We start from the raw sequence: 14,696 nt of genomic DNA, 5'->3' as shown, positions 1-14,696 counted from the left end.
ATACACGGCTAGATGACAATACTCCTGCTCTCACTCCCAGTTATTGTTTCAGTAGCTTATTTACTACATATTATACCTATAAGATTGCTCTAGTTCTGTTCCCCTGAGTACCCTGCAACCAAATTGTCTGTAGCCATAAACCCATATTTGACGTAACATTGCAGTGATGGGATCAAGTGTGTAAGACTCGAGTCTCCTCATGTGTATTTTAAAGGGGGTGTATCTCTATGACTGCGTAAATAGGCTGCTTTCTGTGTGATAGGATGCATGTGTAGCATACCGTACGCAGAGAAGTGAGTGTGGCCATGGTTACCAAGGTGCTGTTTTCTGACGCACTGTTGAGGTATGACTCACTCTGCCATCGCAGACCCCCCCTCCCCCCTTCACCTCCAAACCACCAGCCACTGTGATTGTCCCTTCGTCATGTGGACACGAAGAGGGACAGGTCTGGGATTATGGATGGTGGGGAGGAGGGTCATTATCTACAGGCACAGTTGTGTAGAAGGGAGATCATTGTGGTTATGGTTGTTATTTGGGCTCTGTTCTAACTGTGGCTTCTCAGTCAGACAGAAGAGAGAGACACGTCTATTTCATCTTGCCAAGAGCATTTCAATCTCATTCTTTAGAATGAGTATTGTGTTTCAGAGAGAGAGCGAGAGAGAGAGAGAGAGAGAGAGCTAGCAGAGAGAGAGAGAGAGAGAGAGAGAGAGAGAGAGAGAGAGAGAGAGAGAGAGAGAGAGAGAGAGAGAGAGAGAGAGAGAGAGAGAGAGAGAGAGAGAGAGAGAGAGAGAGAGAGAGAGAGAGAGAGAGAGAGAGAGAGAGAGAGGCGAGGAAGAAGGAGTAGAGAAAGAGAGTTAGGCGAGGAAGAAGGAGTAGAGAAAGAGATGGATAGAGAGAGGGGCGAGAGGAAAGGGTCAGACAGCGATGTTGAGTGATTATTGAATGATCCCTGTGACAGTGATGCTTTTGTAGCAGGGACATCATTGGTCGCCTGCCAGAAGCCCTGACCAATCAGTCAGTCCTGTGGCAGACCAGAAGGATGTTGGGGCGCAGAGTTGATTACAGAGAGGAAGAGGAGGAGGAGGGGTAAGAAGGTTAAATAAAGGTTAAACAAAACAAACAAACAAGAGGGGAGGGAACCGTAAGGAAATGAATAAAATGGTTTCAATCACTTCACCCTAAATTACCTTGAAAATGGCACATAACCATATTTGCAATGGCCTGTCGTAAGGCTCATCTCTATACCCCACACATACAATTATCTGTAAGGTCCCTCAGTCAAGCAGTGAATTTCAAACAGATTCAACCACAAAGACCAGGGAGGTTTTCCAATGCCTCAATGAAGAGAACCTATTGGTAGATTGGTAAAAATAAAAAATAAACAGACATTGAATATCACTTTGAGCATGGTGAAGTTATTAATAACACTTTGGGTAGGATCCCGTGTGGCTCAGTAAAAATGTTTATCAATGCACTAACAAAAGGATCGGACACTTTTTTTCAACTTTCGCCTAAAATGACATACCCAAGTCTAACTGCCTGAAGCTCAGGACCTGAAGCAAGGATATGCATATTCTTGATACCATTTGAAAGGAAACACTTTGAAGTTTGTGGAAATGTGAACTTAATGTAGGAGAATATAACACATTAGATCTGGTAAACAATAATACAAAGAAAAAAACACCTACAATGTATTTTTTCCCATCATCTTTGAAATGCAAGAGAGAGGCCAAAATGTAATATTCCAGATTAGGCGCAATTTAGATTCTGGCCACTAGATGGAAGCATTGTACGTGGCAAGTTTTAGACTGATTCAATGAACCACTGTATTTCTGTTCAAAAGGTTGTATCAAGACTGCCCAAATGTGCCTACTTGGTTTATTAATACATTTTCAAGTTCATAACTGTTCACTCTTCTCAAACAATAGCATGGCATTCTTTCACTGCAATAGCTACTGTAAATTGGACAGTGCAGTTAGATTAACAAGAATGTAAGCTTTCTGCCAATATCAGATATATCTGTGTCCTGAGAAATCTTTTTGTTACTTACAAACTCATGCTAATCACATTAGCCCACGTTAGCTCAACCGTTCCATGGGGTGGACACCAATCCCGTAGAGGTTAAATGACAGAGTGAAAAGAAGGTAGCCGAGAATACAAATATTCCAAAAGATGCATCCTGGTTGCAATAAGGCACTAAAGTACAACTGCAAAAAATGTGGCAAAGAAATGAACCTTATGTCGTGAATACAAAGCGTTATGTTTGTAGCAAATCCAACACAACACATCACTGAATACCACTCTTCATATTTTCAAGCACGGTGGTGGCAGCATCATGTTATGGGTATACTTGTCATAGGCAAGCCCTAGGGAGGGTTTTTTTTGATAAAAAGAAACGGAATAGAGTTTATAACAGGCAAAATCCTAGAGGAAAACCTGGTTCAGTCTGCTTCCCAACAGACACTGGGAGATAAATTCACCTTTCAGCAGGACAATAACCTAAAACACATGGCCAAATAAACACTGGAGTTGCTTACCAAGACGACATTGAATGTTCCTGAGTGGCCTAGTTGTAGTTTAGACTTAATTCGGCTTGAAAATCTATGGCAAGACTTAAAATGTTTCTGTCTAGCAATGATCAACAGCCAACTTGACAGAGCTTGAAGAATATAAAAAAGAATAATGTGTTAATGTTTGTAAAGTTCTTACAGAAAGACTCAAAGCTGTACTTTTAAAAAAATGTAATATTTTTAAAAGCATGTTTTCACTTTGTCATTATGGGGTGTTGTGTGTAAATGGGTGAGAAAAAAACATCTATTTAATAAATGTTTAATTCAGGTTGTAACCAACAAAATGTGGAATAAGTCAAGGGGTATGAATACTTTATGAAGGCACTATAGTTTTACTTTAACCATCTTTGAAATCATGCGTTTCCCTCACCTTGCTCTGTCCCAGATGTGTGTGGTTTTACTCCTGTCTCGTCTCCCTTCGACAACTCATTACATTTGATTAAAAATAGATTGGCCTTGCTAGCTTTTAGGCATCACTGTTAAATCCAGACTAAACCAGGGCCTCCAGATATTCTTCCATAATTGTGCCATGATGATAATTGTTATGCTGTGTTTAAAAAAAAAATTAAGTCTGAGTTTCTTTCTCCGAGGCTAACATTGGATAAGTGTGTCGTGTCTTTCATTTGAGTAGATTTGGGTTGGAAGACGGACTTGGGAATGAATTCAATAAAATGTCCATCCTAATACGAAGTTGCCACAAACCCAGATCTCACAATGAAAAGACACAAGTTATCTTTGAAAAACAGGAAATGACTTATGTCAGGATACAGTACCCTTGCATACACAGGCTGCATCCTTACTAGTCTATGCATCCTAGAATTAGACAACGTTGTTTCCTAAGGCCTCACCCACATTAAACAATCACTTCAAAGGGGATGAGAGGAGCTAGGGTCTAGAGGGTGAAATGGGTTGAAACTCAGGATACTGACGACTCTGAGTCAGCTAATATAAATTTCCAAGTCTGGGACAGTATTGGTACAGGGTAACCCCAAACAGTTTCAGCTGGACTTTCACCTAATCAAAGAATTAGCTCAGCAGGAGAAGCTCTCCCTTGAGAAAGATACCCCCACCCCGAGTGGGTCAGACCAGACCTCTTCATATTATAACCCCACAGACGAGCAACCCCAAGTGGAAAGTCAACCTCCCAGCACAGGGTACTACTCCCTCATTGAAATGAAGGATACATTTACCCAGCTGGACGAGAGGCAGGTGGAGCTGGAACAGGAGGTGATTACACTCCAGTCAGCACAGACCCAGACAACAGTCCAGAACAACAACACCCCCTTAACCAGACCCGGAGAGCTGGAGGTGGAGAGAGACATATCTGCACTCTGGACTGTAATGAGACAACTTCAACAATATAAAAAGCAAGAGCTGGAGAAGAACAGAGCACTAGAGGAGATGATCAGACTGCTGGAGGAGAGGGTGAGGGGGATGGCGTGTGACAGAGAACAACCCACTGAGAGGTGGCCACCCCAGCAGAGAAGCCAGCAGAACAGCCCACTTCAGCTCCCGACAAAAGTCTTGACACCACAGCAGAACAGTCTACCCCTAACCATAGCCTCGACATCACAGCAGAACAGTCTACCCCTGACCATAGCCTCGACATCACAGCAGAACAGTCTACCCCTGACCATAGCCTCGACACCACAGCAGAACAGTCTACCCCTGACCATAGCCTCGACACCACAGCAGAACAGTCTACCCCTGACCATAGCCTCGACACCACAGCAGAACAGTCTACCCCTGACCATAGCCTCGACACCACAGCAGAACAGTCTACCCCTGACCATAGCCTCGACACCACAGCAGAACAGTCTACCCCTGACCATAGCCTCGACACCACAGCAGAACAGTCTACCCCTGACCATAGCCTCGACACCACAGCAGAACAGTCTACCCCTGACCATAGCCTCGACACCACAGCAGAACAGTCTACCCCTGACCATAGCCTCGACATCACAGCAGAACAGTCTACCCCTGACCATAGCCTCGACACCACAGCAGAACAGTCTACCCCTGACCATAGCCGCGACATCACAGCAGAACAGACAAATGAAGAACCCCAAGGCCCCCACTGTCAGCCAGCCTGATAGCCCTCCTGACAACCCCCCCACACCCACTGAGGACATACACAAGACACAGATTGTACTCCTTATGGACTCAAATGGGAAATATATACAAGAAGAAAACCTTTTGCCAAACACAGTGTGTCTAAACTCTGGTGTCCAAACACCCAGCCCGCCCTAGACCTTCTGCCTGAGGACCAACTAGGATCACCCAGCTACATAATAATACACACAGACACAAACAACCTGCCGGACACAGCAGGAAAGGGTGGCCACAGCACTGAAGGGAGTGATTGAAAAAGCTTCTTCTACTTTACCCAATGCACGTGGTTATCTCCACCCTGCTACCATGCAGCGAGTAAATGCAAGTATTTCCCGTGACTGTGCCTCAAAACCAAATATTTTCCTGGCCCACCACTCCACCCGTGGACTTGAACAGCCTCTATGACCAGGTCCACCTATACAAGGCAGCAGTGCCCACCTTCGCCCGGACCCTAAAGGACATCGCTCTCAAACACAGACCCAACATCTCACACAGGAGTAATAGATCAATAGACACCCCGCCCAGACCAGCAAAACCCTCTCACAGACCTGCGATACATTTGGCTAGAAATTCAAAAGGAAATATCAAGGCACAAGGTGAGACCCAAATGCAGACACAGGAGGCAGATGGTTGGAGTCTTACAATGTTTATTAATCCAAGTGTGTAGGCAAGAGAATGGTTGTGGACAGGCAAAAAGGTCAAAACCAGATCAGAGTCCAGGAGGTACAGAGTGGCAGACAGGCTCGTGGTCAAGGCAGGCAGAATGGTCAGGTGGGCGGGTACAAAGTCCAGAAACATGCAAGGGTCAAAACTGTGAGGACTAGAAAAAGGAGAATGCAAAAAGCAGGAGAACGGGTAAAACTCTGGTTGACTTGGAAACATACAAGACGAACTGGCACAGAGAGACAGGAAACACAGGGATAAATACACTGGGGAAAACATGCGACACCTGGAGGGGGTGGAGACGAGGACAGGTGAAACTGATCAGGGTGTGACAGGAAATGATCTTAACAGAGAAAAACATCCTCCTGTGTGCTATCTTTATTTTACCTTTATTTAACTAGGCAAGTCAGTTAAGAAGAAATTCTTATTTTCAATGATGGCCTAGGAACAGTGGGGTTAACTGCCTTGTTCATGGGCAGAACGACAGATTTTTTTCCTTGTCAGCTCGGGGATTCAATCTTGTAAAATTTCGGTTACTAGTCCAACGTGCTAACCACAAGGCTACCCTGCTGCCCCTATATCTATCTATATCCCCCCACTAGAATCTCCATACTTTAATGAAGACAGCTTCTCCCTCCTGGAGGGGGAAATCAATCATTTCCAGGCCCAGGGACATGTACTAGTCTGTGATGACCTAAATGCCAGAACTGGACAAGAACCTGACACCCTCAGCACACAGGGGGACAAACACCTGCCTGAAGGTGACAGCATTCCCTTCCCCATATGCCCCCCTAGGCACAACTATGACAACATAACCAACAAAAACAGGTCACAACTCCTGCACCTCTGTTGCACGCTGGGTATGTACATAGTCAATGGTAGCCTTCGAAGGGACTCCTATGGTAGGTACACCTATAGCTCATCTCTTGGCAGTAGTACTGAAGACTACTTTATTATTGACCTCTACCCAGAGTCTCTCAGAGTATTCACAGTCAGCCCACTGACACCCCTATCAGATCACAGCAAAATCACAGTCTACTTAAACAGAGCAATACTCAATAATGAGGCATCAAAGCCAAAGGAACATTAACAAATGCTACAGATGGAAGGAATGTTGTGTGGAAACCTACCAAAAAGCAATTAGGCAACAACAAATTCAATCCCTTTTAGACAACTTCCTGGACAAAACATTTCACTGTAATAGCGAAGGTGTAAACTTGGCAGTTGAAAATCTAAACGGTATATTTGACCTTTCAGCTTCCCTATCAAATCAAAAAATGTCAAACAGAAAACTGAAGAAAATGAACAACAATGACAAATGGTTTGATGAAGAATGCAAAAACCTAAGAAAGAATTTGAGGAACCTGTCCAACCAAACACGTAGTGACCCAGAAAGCCTGAGTCTGCGCCTTCACTATGGTGAATCACTAAAACAATACAGAAATACACTACGGAAAAAGAAGGAACAGCACGTCAGAAATCATCTCAATGTAATTGAAGAATCCATCGACTCTAACCACTTCTGTGGAAATTGGAAAACACTAAACAAACAACAACACAAAGAATTATCTATCCAAAATGGAGATGTATGGGTAAACCACTTCTCCAATCTTTTGGGCTCTATAACGAAGAACAAACAGCAAAAACATATACATGATCAAATACAAATCTTAGAATCAACTATTAAAGACTACCAGAACCCACTGGATTCTCCAATTACCTTGAATGAACTACAGGACAAAACAAAAACCCTCCAATCCAAAAAGGCCTGTTGTGTTGATGGTATCCTCAATGAAATGATCAAATATACAGACAACAAATTCCAAATGGCTATACTAAAACTCTTTAACATCATCCTTAGCTCTAGCGTCTTCCCCAATATTTGGAACCAAGGACTGATCACCCCAATCCACAAAAGTGGAGACAAATTTGACCCCAACAACAACTGTGGGAAATGCGTAAACAGCAACTTTGGGAAAATCCTCTGCATTATCAGTAACAGCAGAATCGTACATTTCCTCAGTTAAAACAATGTACTGTCTAATGTCAAATTGGCTTTTTACCAAATTTTTGTATGACAGACCACATAATCACCCTGCACAGCCTAATTGATTAACAAACAAACCAAAAAAATAACAAAGCCTTCTCATGCTTTGTTGATTTCAAAAAAGCCTTTGACTCAATTTGGCATGAGTGTTTGCCATATAAATTAATGGATAGTGGTGTTGGGGGAAAAACATATGACATTATAAAATCCATGTACACAAACAACAAGTCAAGTCAACAAGTTAAAATTGGCAAAAAACAGGAATGCAGCTTAAGCCCCACCCTCCTCAACATATATATCAACGAATTGGCGAGGGCACAAGAACAGTCTGCAGCACCCGGCCTCACCCTACTAGAATCTAAAGTCAAATGTCTACTCTTTGCTGATGATCTGCTGCTTCTGTCACAAACCAAGGAGGGCCTACAGCAGCAACTAGATCTTCTGCACAGATTTTGCCAGACCTGGGCCCTGACAGTAAATCTCAGTAAGACAAAAATAATGGTGTTCCAAAAAAGATCCGGTCTCCAGGACCAGAAATACAAATTCTATCTTGACACCGTTTCCCTGGAGCACACAAAAAACTCTACATACCTTGGCCTAAACATCAGCACCACAGGTAACTTCCACAAAGCTGTGAACGATCTGAGAGACAAGGCAAGAAGGGCCTTCTATGCCTTCAAAAGGAACATAAAATTCGACTTACCAATTAGGATCTGGCTAAAAATACTTGAATCAGTTATAGAACCCATTGCCCTTTATTGTTGTGAGGTCTGGGGTCTGCTCACCAAGCAAGAATTCACAAAATGGGACAAACACCAAATTGAGACTCTGCATGCAGAATTCTGCAAAAATATCCTCTGTGTACAACGTAAAACACCAAATAAAGTATGCAGAGCAGAATTAGGCCGATACCCGCTAATGATCAAAATCCAGAAATAAGCCGTTAAATTCTACAACCACCTAAAAGGAAGCGATTCCCAAACCTTCCATAACAAAGCCATCACCTACAGAGAGAAGACAGACTATGTGCACACTGCCCACAAAATAAGGTGGAAACTGAGCTGCACTTCCTAACCTCCTGCCAAATGTATGACCGTATTCGAGATACATATTTCCCACAGATTCACAAAGAATTCAAAAACAAACCCGATTTTGATAAACTCCCATACCTACTGGGTGAAATACCACAGTGTGCCATCACAGCATCAAGATTTGTGACCTGTTGCCACAAGAAAAGGGCAACTAGTGAAGAACAAACACCATTGTAAATACAAATATTACGTTTATTAATTTTCCCTTTTGTACTTTAATGATTTGCACATTGTTACAACACTGTATATAGACATAATATGACATTTGAAATGTCTTTATTCTTTTGGAACTTCTGAGTGTAAAATTGTTAATTTCTCTTTTGTTTATTATCTACTTCACTTGCTTTGGCAATATGTTTCCCATGCCAATAAAGCCCCTTGAATTGAATTGAATTGAATTGAGAGGAAGTGTGAGAGAGAGGATGAGAACGGGATATAGAAATATATATAGAAACCAGCACCTGTCAGCCATGATGTACAGCTGAAGTCAGAAGTTTACATACACTTAGGTTGGAGTCATTAAAACTTGTTTTTCAACCACTCCACATATTTCTTGTAAACAAACTATCATTTTGGCAAATCGGTTAAAACATCTACTTTGTGCATGACACAAGTAATTTTCCAACAATTGTTTACAGACAGATTATTTCACTTATAATTCACTGTTTCACAATTCCAGTGGGTCAGAAGTTTACATACACTAAGTTGACTGTGCTTTTAAAAAGGTTGGAAAATTCCTGAAAATAATGTCATGGCTTTATAAGTTTCTGATAGGCTAATTGACATAATTTGAGTCAATTGGAGGTGTACCTGTGGATGTATTTCAAGGCGTACCTTCAAACTCAGTGCCTCTTTGCCTGACATCATGGGAAAATCAAAAGAAATCAGCCAAAACCTCAGAAAATAAATTGTAGACCTCCACAAGTCTGGTTCATCCTTGGGGAGCAATTTCCAAAAGCCTGAAGGTACCACGTTCATCTGTACAAACAATAGTACACAAGTATAAACGCCATGGGACCACGCAGCCGTCATACCGCTCAGGAAGGAGACACGTTCTGTCTCCTAGAGATGAACGTACTTTGGTGCGAAAAGTGCAAATCAATCCCAGAACAACAGCAAAGGACATTGTGAAGATGCTGGAGGAAACAGGTACAAAAGTATCTATATCCACAGTAAAATGAGTCCTTTATCAACATAACCTGAAAGGCCGCTCAGCAAGGAAGAAGCCACTGCTCCAAAACCGCCATAAAAAAGCCAGACTACGTTTTGCAACTGCACATCGTACTTTTTGGAGAAATGTCCTCTGGTCAGATGAAACAAAAATAGAACTGTTTGGCCATAATGACCATCGTTAAGTTTGGAGGAAAAAGGGGGATGCTTGCAAGCCGGAGAACACCATCCCAACCGTAAAGCAAGGGGGTTTCAGCATCATGTTGTGGGGGTGCTTTGCTGCAGGAGGGACTTGTGCACTGCACAAAATAGATGGCATCATGAGGACGGAAGATTATGTGGATATATTGAATCTCAAGACATCAGTCAGGAAGTTAAAGCTTGGTCGCAAATGGGTCTTAAAAATGGACAATGACCCCAAGCATACTTCCAAAGTTGTGGCAAAATGGCTTAAGGACAACAAAGTCAAGGTTTTGGGTTGGCCATAACAAAGCCCTGACCTCAATCCTTTAGAAAATTTGTGGGCAGAACTGAAAAAGCGTGTGCGAGCAAGGAGGCCTGCAAACCTGACTCAGTTACACGAGCTCTGTTAGGAGGAATGGGCCAAAATTCACCCAACTTATTATGGAAAGCTTGTGGAAGGCTACCCAAAATGTTTGACCCAAGTTAAACAATTTAAAGGCAATGCTACCAAATACTAATTGAGTGTATGTAAACTTCTGTCCCACTGGGAATGTGATGAAAGAAATAAAAGCTGAAATAAATAATTCTCTCTACTATTATTCTGACATTTCACATTCTTAAAATAAAGTGGTGATCCTAAGACAGGGAATTTTTACTAGGATTAAAAAAAACTGAGTTTAAATGTATTTGGCTAAGGTGTATACAAACTTCCAACTTCAACTGTACATGTAACAGACCAACAGTCCCACTGGATGAGAGAGGGGAAGAGCGAGAAAGGAAGAGAGAGAGAGGAAGAGAGAGAGAGGGGAATAGAGAGAGGAAGGGAGGAAGAGAGAGAGAGGAAGAGAGAGAGGGGAATAGAGAGAGAGAGAGGAAGAGAGAGAGAGCGAGGGGAAGAGAGAGAAAGGAAGAGAGAGAGAGGAGGAGAGAGGAAGTGTGTGAGAGAGATAGGAAGTGTGTGTGTGTGTGTGAGAGAGAGAGAGAGAGAGAGAGAGGAAGTGTATCTCACTCTTTCTCTCTGACTCTCTCTCTGTCTCTCGCTCTCCCTCTGTCTCTGTCTCTCTGTCTCTCTCTCTCCTACGCTGTCTCTGTCTGTCTCTCTCTCTCGCTCTGAGTTTTTGTGATTTCTATCATCTCTTTAACATGGAAAGCAGTCTCCGTCATATATTGCATAAGCAATGACTCAAGTGTATCAAAAGATAAATATTCTTTCTTCCCCTGACTCAGCATTATTTTTAGATGATTCTGAAGAGACATATATAGCTCCATAGAGAGTGTATTGAGTTTTTTGAGTTCCTCTGAGTTTCTCTGAATGTTCCTCTGTTTTCCCACTAGATGGCTCTGTAGAACAGGTTACACTACTTGAATAGTTGCTCAGCAGCCTTCTGCTTGGTCTGAGGACAGCACTCTCAGGTAGTGGACTGTGTGGGCAAGAACGAACAATCCGGGGGGGGGCTGGGGGCTATGAAGCAGGGTCAATGAGTTAGGAAGAACTGCTACCACTTTGTAGGCCAATACAGACCTCTGTATGAAAGGAGTTTGCAAACTAAGCTGTTTACAGAGGTAGTAATTCTCTCTCTCTCTCTCTCTCTCTCTCTCTCTCTCTCTCTTTCTCTCTCACACTCTATCTATCCTTATCTCTCCTTTCCCCCATCCCTCTCTCTCTAGATGACATATGTGACCTGAAGGTAAGGCCTGGCATTGTGGACATGCTGACGGCCAAAGAGAGGGAGTCCCTGGAGGAGAACGATGAGAAGGAGGAGAAAGAGAAGGATGTGGAGGTGGGGAACGGAGAGAAGGGCCAGCAGGAGGAGCAGGGAGAGGAGAAAGAGGTGAAAGAGGAGGAGGAGGTGGAAGGAGGAATGTTAGAGGAGGATGACTTGGAGGAGTTGAGGTCCCAGGTGTTGCAGCTGGTGTTGGAGCTGGAGGAGGCCAGGGAGGTGTCTCAACAACATGAAGAGAGCTTCATGGAGCTCCAGGGTGAGTTGCTGTTTGTGTGTGTGAATGTGAGTGTGTGTGTGAGTGAAGCGTTTGTGTCTGAGTGTGACTGTATTTGTGTTAGTGTGTGGAATTGCGTGTGTCTGAGTGAGTGAGTGTGAGTGTATGTGTGCCTGTGCGCGTGTGTGCCTGTGCGCGTGTGACAGCTGTAGCCATGATTGCATGCTGGGTGTTTAGTTCATTGTGACATCACAGCTGGGTTGTGAGAGGGTTGGGAGGTCCTTTTGCTCAGCTGTCCCTGCCCCAACTCCCCCATGGTCCATTCTGCTGACTCACATGCATACTCACTTTGTTCCTCCTCTCCTCCCCCTTTCTCTCCCTCCTCTTGTACATTTCCTCCTTTCATATCCCCCCTTCTTCTCTTCCTCCCCTCTCTCCCTCTTTCCTCTGTCCCAGGTCTGTTGGAAGATGAGCGTCTGGCTAGTGCTCACCAGGCAGAGAGCTTTACCAGACAGATCCAGAGACTGCAAGGTAGACACACACGCAAGCGTGTATGCACACACAAACATGCACACAAGCGCACACACCATTACACACAACCTCTCCTCTCTCCACTTCTGATAAATGAACACAGTACCATTATCTTCCCCTACTGTCTCATGAAATAGTGTATTGGCTGAGGAAAAGTTACCAATAAACACAACTTTTATAGATTAATGAACTCCCCACTCCTATGTCTCCTAGCAGGGGCTCATGATAGTGGAGAGAGGACAACTTTAAGAGATACATGCATTGGACACAATATCCTTCTCTCTCTCTTTCTATTTGTACTGTCCCCATCACTTAACAACGCTATCAGATTTAAACAAAAGTTTTCAAATAAATTGTTCCAAGTAGAGTCAATATAAAAAGCGCTATAGGGTTTCAATACACATAGATGAATATGACATTATATCTATTCTCTTATGACTTAGTCCTACAATAGTTATATGGTCTAATTGCCTAAAATGACAGGCTTATCTAGCGCCAATTACCAATCTTAGACTGCATTCACAGAATTTGTCTGCTTGGGAAGAGATCTGGTATAGCTCCATGATTGGCTGAAATCTCAATGGTGCTCAACCTCAGGAGAATTGGTGGCCACCGTATGAATGACGTCACGTGACCAGAGAGACACCAGACTAGAAATCCATATATTACTATTCTGTTCTACTTCATTCTGTGCACCAGACATCATTAGTTACAGGGAGGACAGTGGCTCCGGACGACATAGAGGCCTTGTCATGATGTCACTTCCTTAGGAGAAGATGCTCAGTCTCCAGGCTCAGCATTTGGATAAACATGGGGTTATGTAGATGACTGAGTGTAAGGGTGCGTGGGGGGTGAGAGGGAGCACAGCACTCCCTCCTTATTCCTCTCTCACTCCCCCCTTGCAGTGACACTCACCACATGACTCCTATTGGAATGCAGACTGGAGGTGAGGGGGGTGGGGGGCAGGCCGAGGTAGGGGTAGTTTGTCTTAGCTCATTTGGCTTTGTTATTCTGCTGTTGTACGCACACGACGCCAGTGTTTCCCATCCACAGTGAGGGAGAAGGAGCGAGAGGGAGAGAACTCTCCATACATGGTGCGCTCCACGTAACGGCAACACCAAGGCAGAATGCCATGTGATGTCGGAGAGAGGCCATGTGATTGGCTGAATGACTGTAAACATTAAGGCAGAAGGGGATTGATGTTCCCGTAAGGAACGTTCTCAAGAGGAGAATGTGAACGGATTGTACAACCGTGTGAGTGCTCAAGAATGGCCCCCTCGCTCTGGTGAGCCCAGACTCCTTTTGTCTCTAACCCAGGACAAGCCTATGTCCAGTACAATACTATACTGTACCTCACACTATAACTAAGTACGTAAGTAGCTTTGTCTGAGCCAGAACGGCCCAGACTGTACATCTTTGTAATGTTGTGGTCCAAGAAGTGATCTAGGTGTGTGGTTCCTCTGTGCAGTGTGTGTTAAGAGAGCTGGTCTGCAGACACTGCCATATAGCCATGGCCTCTTGAGCTGTGTCTGTGTAAACACATCAGTCTCTCTTTACTTTAAAAGTAAAGTGTGTGTGTGTGATTAATGAGGAGAGGTGAGGCGATAGGGGTTATACTTTAGAGATAGAAAGCCCAGACCAGAGCTAATTCCCTTGTCCCTCTCCTCTGCCCTCTCCCTTTTAACTCTCCTCCCCATATCCCTGGCTCATTCAGCTCTTGTGTCTGCTCTTTGCAGCCAGGACATGTTCACTAGAGTGTTTACCAGACCTTCCTGAAACAAAAGGTCCTTGACAGAGTACAAGTCAACATTGCTTGTCTTTTCTGATTCACAGATTGACATGAACTCTCCTCTCCTCTCCTCTCCTCTCCTCTCCTCTCCTCTCCTCTCCTCTCCTCTCCTCTCCTCTCCTCTCCTCTCCTCTCCTCTCCTCTCCTCTCCTCTCCTCTCCTCTCCTCTCCTCTCCTCTCCTCTCCTCTCCTCTCCTCTCCTCTCCTCTCCTTCCCCCTCTAGCTCAGCTGCGTTCAGTCCAGGAGGAGATGGACTCTCTGGAGGAGGAGAAGGAGAGTGAGCTGGGGGAGGTGCAGGAGGAGCTAAGGTCTGCCCAGGAGGAGGTGCTGGTGCTGCAGCATGCGGGGGAGGAGGCGGCAGCAGAGAGGGAGAACGACATCGCCTCCCTGCAGGAGGAGCTGTGTCGTCTGAGGGCCGAGCTGCAGCGTCTCCGCACCACGGCCCAAGAGTACGAGCTGGAGATCACCACCCTGCGGGCCGAAATCAGTATGAAGAGCATGAGGAGGGAGGGAGAGACTGACGGTACTACCATACTGCACTAACCCTGCATCTAACTCAAACTACTAACCACTACAACACCACACAAGCTGCAACACTGCTT

The 14,696-nt window shown here is 44.3% G+C and overlaps 1 protein-coding gene across 5 annotated transcripts in view; it reads left to right on the top strand.

Annotated features, from left to right (window-relative positions):
• The window catches only part of LOC106609297 (coiled-coil domain-containing protein 136), a 46,545-nt gene that overhangs the window by 18,307 nt on the left and 13,542 nt on the right, over positions 1 to 14,696 (top strand). For all 5 annotated transcript variants that reach the window (XR_006770652.1, XM_045722007.1, XM_014207954.2 and 2 more), the window contains exons 3-5: positions 11,505 to 11,816; positions 12,231 to 12,305; positions 14,318 to 14,617. Coding sequence is in view for 4 of the 5 variants with exons in the window: in XM_045722007.1 (XP_045577963.1) it covers positions 11,505 to 11,816; positions 12,231 to 12,305; positions 14,318 to 14,617 (687 nt within the window). In the remaining variant the exon portion in view is untranslated. The remainder of the gene's footprint in view (positions 1 to 11,504; positions 11,817 to 12,230; positions 12,306 to 14,317; positions 14,618 to 14,696) is intronic.

The sequence above is a fragment of the Salmo salar genome, chromosome ssa07, assembly GCF_905237065.1.
Source record: "Salmo salar chromosome ssa07, Ssal_v3.1, whole genome shotgun sequence".
Taxonomy (NCBI): Eukaryota; Metazoa; Chordata; class Actinopteri; order Salmoniformes; family Salmonidae; genus Salmo; species Salmo salar.
Note: the sequence above shows the minus strand (reverse complement) of the source record. Positions and strands in the feature narration are given on the sequence as shown.